At 35.8% G+C, this 5,234-nt stretch overlaps 1 protein-coding gene across 1 annotated transcript in view; it reads right to left on the bottom strand.

The window, feature by feature from the left end:
• LOC102834943 (gamma-aminobutyric acid receptor subunit gamma-1-like) overlaps window positions 1-5,234 on the bottom strand; it is a 280,558-nt gene that overhangs the window by 191,001 nt on the left and 84,323 nt on the right. The window contains exon 2 of the mRNA XM_006877251.1: window positions 174-322. Coding sequence (XP_006877313.1) covers window positions 174-322 — 149 coding nt within the window. The remainder of the gene's footprint in view (window positions 1-173; window positions 323-5,234) is intronic.

Raw genomic sequence — 5,234 nt, 5'->3', positions numbered from 1 at the left:
ATAATATACACAATAATAGGTATATCAGTTAAATTATTTTTAAAAAATTAGTGAAGCTGAAAAATGTTAAATTAATTTAATGTTACACCATGGATATATTCCATGAAAGTCCAATTTGTATGTTTAAAACTTTTTCATAGGTACCAAAACCTCAGTGGATAACTCTGACTTACCTCCTATATCTGGGCGAAGTTTATTGTCATAGCCTTGAAGTAAGGAGTTGAGAATTTGTGTGATGTCTCCTTCATGAATCTTTGGTGCCAAAACCCAAGTTTTGTTTACAGTTACATCCTCATCATCTTCATCATCTGCTTTATCAACACTAAAAAATGAAAAAGAAAATTTGGATGACAGATAGTATAACCAAATTACATATGTAGAAAAATTAGTCTTAAATTATCTTAATTAGTAACAGAGAAATAAACATTGAAAATACAGTATTATATTTAGTAGAATTAAAAATATTTATTGTGTGAATATTCATAAAACAATAATATTCAACAACTAAGAGTTCATTGCAAATATATACTAATATTAAAATGATAAGTCATAAACATCCTAGAATGACAATTAAATGCAACATAGGCTGTATACAGAGAATATAAAAAAATACTTATGTATTAATAATTACTTCTGTTGTGCTTCCAGGAAAATTTTACTATCTAAATAGATGTCTTGAGATATAGGCAACATCCCAAGTTTCAGGTGTCCATCAAGTTCTAAATAGAAGTTTCATAAGACAAATTCATAAGATAAAAGAACGCTACTGCAAATATAAACAGTTGAGCTTTCCAAAAACCAGAATTATTATAATCAAATAAAATATAAGATAGTGACATTTTGGCAATCAAAACAGAACAAATAAAAGTATGTCCATAATTATTAATATTCTCATTCCCCAGGTTGTTTTTGTTAAGTGACACTGAATTAGTTACAACTCATAGCATCCCTGTATAGAGTATATAAGGAGGGGCTGCTGGGTTTGAACCACCAAACTGTGGTTAGCAGTTTAGTGCTTTTCCTGTAGCACCACACCAGGACCTGTTTTCCCATGCAGCACAATGCAATCTGGAAATTGACCTAAATAAGATTCCAAATCTATGTTTTATCATGTTTGGTGATAACCAAAAGGAAATACCATTATTGTCAATTTTCCATATCTGACTCCAGATTCTTTAAATTTCAAAATATTTGCTAATTAACTTGAATATTATAATGAGATTATTTTCATGATTAAGTTTGGCTATAATAAAACATTTTTCTTGTAGCATACAGGATGCCTTTATGGGCTCTAAGATGCACCGGAGGGTGCATTGGTGATTCAATGATAGATTTCTTATTTTTCATGCAGGAGACTGGGTCAGCTTCCCACCAATGTACCCCATGTGCAGGCACCACCCATCTATCAGTGCTTTGATGATGAAAATAGGTTTCAGTGTACCTTCATGTTAATACAGACGAAGAAGAAAAGCTTGGCACAATACTTCTAAAATTCAGCCAATGAAAACCAATAGATAACATAGAGAAGGATATCATCTTTGGTAAGGTGGAGGGTCAGAGAAAAAGAGGAAGACCCCCAACAAGATGGATTGGCCAAGTGGCAGATTGATGGAATCAAGCGTGGCAACAGTAGTGAGGCTGGCCCAGGATCCGGCAGTGTTTTGTTCTGCTGTGCGTAAGGTCGCTATGGGTCAGTACTGACTCGGTGGCACCTAACAACAACAACGATAATCTACACCTCGTGTGGCACTCTAGGATAAACACTGCAATACAAACCAGAAGGTTGGCAGTTCAAACCCACAAGCTGCTCCTCAAAAACCATGGGAAATTAATTAAAATACATTAACACCTTATTTTCATAAGTTTTAAATATATAGAAATAGTCTTAGCCTCTGTCAGGAAAATTATTATGGCTATCCTAAAATTTTGATATTCCATTATACTGCTAGAAGAATACACTTGACTGACTGCTTAAATGTCATCCTTCCAAATCAGTTCTGCTTATATATCAGACCCACCATCCAGAAGGCTCTTTATACACAGTAAATAAACATAGTAGGAAGATTAGCATGCATCTATTAGCATCTCTATGCTGGAAAGACTAAGAATTTCTCTGCAGGGCACCATTGGTAAACAACTTTCCCTTGGTTTGCCTGGAATACTCTTAATATGATACCGGGCACGAAATTTATTCTCCCCAAACTTCTTTCTTCACACATTCACAGGTGTTAGAAGTCATCACTATCTGAAGGTTCACTTCTCCTAGGCTTACTTTATGACCACAATTTCAAGTAGATGCTGTTGTTGTTGCTAAGTGCCATCGAGTCAGTACCGATCTATACCAATGCTAAGCAAAACAGAATGAAACACTGCATGGTCTTCAGCCAACCTCACAATAGTTGCCAAGTTTGAGCCCATTGATGCTTAAACTTGGCAAATCCATCTCACTAGGGGTCTTCTTATCTGACCCTCCACCCTACCAAACACGATATATCCTTCTCCAGAGACAGGATCTTCTTGTCAAAATGTCCAAAGTTTGAAACATGAAATTTGGCCATCCTGACCTCCAAGGAGCACTCTGGCTGCAATTCTTTCATCACAGATCTGTTGATTCTTTTGGCACTTTCAAGAATCTCCTCAAAAACCATAACTAGAATGCATCAACTATATTACGGTCTTCACTGTTCGGCATTCGCATGCATAAAAGTGGTTGAAATATCATGGCTTGAATCAGGCACAAATTAGTCCTCAAGCTGACATCTTTGCTCTTCAACATCTTAAAAGGGTCTTGTGCAGCAGATTTGCCTAATGCTATACATCGTTTCATTTCTTCACTACTGCTTCCTAGGGTGTTGATGGATTAATCCAAGAAGAATGAAGTCCTTGACAACTTCAGTCTTCTCTACATTGGTAAGAATGTTGTTTATTAGTCCAGAGGTGTGGGTGTTTGTTTTATTTACATTGAGATGCAATCCATACTGAAGGCTGTGCTCTTTGATCTTCTTTAGTAAGGGTTTTAAGTACCCCTTACTTTCAGCAAGCAAGGTTGTATCATATACATATCACAGGTTGTTAATGAGTCTTCCTCCAATCTTGATGCCACGTTTTTCTTCATATAATCCAACTTCTCAGATTATTTGCTCAACATACAGATTGAATAAGTATGCTGAAACAATACAACTTTGACGCACATCATTCTTAATTTTAAACCATTCAGTGTTCCCATGTTTTGCTTAAACAACTGCCTCTTGGTCCATGTACAGTTTCCTCATGAGCACAACTTAGTGTTCTGGAATACTCATACTTTGCAATGGTGTCCAGAGCTTGTCATGATCCACACAATTGAAAGCCTTTGCATAGTCAATAAAACACAGGCAAACATCTTTCTGATATTCTCTGCTTTCAGTCAAGACATCAATCATTCCACAGCCTCTTCTGAATCTGACTTGAACCTCAGGAAGTTCTCTGTCAATGTATGATTCTAGCCTTTTCTGGATTACCTTTAGTAAAAATTTACTCGCATGGGATATCAAAGAGATTGTCCAATGATTTCCGCATTCCGTTGGATCACCTCTCTTTGGAATAGGCACAAATATGAATCTCTTTTAATCAGTCAGCCAGATACTTGTCATCTAAAATTTTTGGAATAGATGAGTGAGTGCCTCCAGTGCCTCATCACTTTCTTGAAATATTTCAATTTTCATTCCATCAATTCCAGGTGCTTCTTCTTTACCAATTCCTTAAAAGCTACTTGGAGTTCTTCTTTCATTATCATTGGATCTTGATCACATGCTACCTTTTGAAACAGTTGAACATTAACCATTTCCTTTTGATACAGTGACTCTGAGTATGCCTTCCATCTTATTTTGATGCTTTCTGCATCATTCAATAGTTTGCCCAGAGAATCCTTCAATAACAAAAGTTGAGGCTTGAAATTTTCTTCAGTTCCGCAAGCTTGTGAAATGCTGAGTGTGTTTTTCTTTTTTGGTTTTCTGACTCCAGATCTTTGCACATTTTGTTATACTGTTTGATTTTGTATTCTCAATCTGACCTCTGAAAATTTCTATTCAGCTCTTGTACCTCCTCATTACTTCCATTTGCTTTGGCATCTGTATGTTGGAAAGCAAGTTTACTATGCTGGGAATGACAAATTGAAGAGGAATGGTGTTGCATTCATTGTCAAAAAGAACATATCCAGATCAGTCATGAGGTACAAAGCTGTCTGTGATAGGAAAATATCCATGCACCTATAGGGTACATCAGTTAATACCACTATTATTCAAATTTACACACAACCACTAAAGCCAGTGAGGATGAAATAGAAGAACTCTACCAACTTATTCAACTGACTCCATGGCACATAACAACAACAAAACAAAATTCAATCTGAAATTGATCAAACATGAAATCAAGATCTATTGATCACAATGATGATTGGAATGCAAAGGTTGAGAGCAAAGAGGAAGGATCAGTAGCTAGAAAATAAAATATGTCCTTGGGGATAGAAATGATGCTGGAGAATGCATGATACAATTCTTCAAAATCAATGATTTGTTCACTTGAAATAACTTCTTTAGACAACACAAGACATAACTATACACATGGAACTCACCAGAGGGAAGACACAGAAATCAACCTGACTACATCTGTGGAAAGAGATGATGGAAAAGCTTCATATCATCAGTCAAAACAAGGCCAAGGGCAGATTGTGGAACAGACCATCAATTGTTCATATGTAAATTCAGACTGAAGCTGAAGAAAATGAAAACAAGTCCCCAAGAGCCAAAATATGAACCTGAATATGTACCACCAAAATTTAGAAATCATATGAAGAACATATTTGATACATTAAACACTAAAGACCAAAGACCAGAAGAGTTGTGGGATGACATCAAGATCATACAGATAGAAAACCAAAAGTCATTAAGAAGACAAGAAAAAAGGAAAAGATCAAAATGGATGTCAGAAGATACACTGAAACTTGTTCTCCAGCATACAGATGAAAAAGCAAATGGAAGAAATGAGTAGGTAAAAGACCTGATCAGAACATTTCAAGGATCAACTCGAGAAGATAAAGCCAAAAATGTACAAAAAACTGGAGTCAGAAAACCAAACAGGGAGATGATGCTCAGCATTTTTCAATCTGGGGGAACTGAAGAAAAAATTCAAGTCTTGACTTTTGTTATTGAAGGATTCTTTGGACAAATTAATGAATGATGCAGAAAACATCAAAA

This window comes from Chrysochloris asiatica, unplaced genomic scaffold, assembly GCF_000296735.1.
Source record: "Chrysochloris asiatica unplaced genomic scaffold, ChrAsi1.0 scaffold00449, whole genome shotgun sequence".
In the NCBI taxonomy this organism is placed as follows: Eukaryota; Metazoa; Chordata; class Mammalia; order Afrosoricida; family Chrysochloridae; genus Chrysochloris; species Chrysochloris asiatica.
The sequence above is the reverse complement of the archived record's forward strand: the minus strand, read 5'-3'. Positions and strand labels throughout refer to the sequence as shown.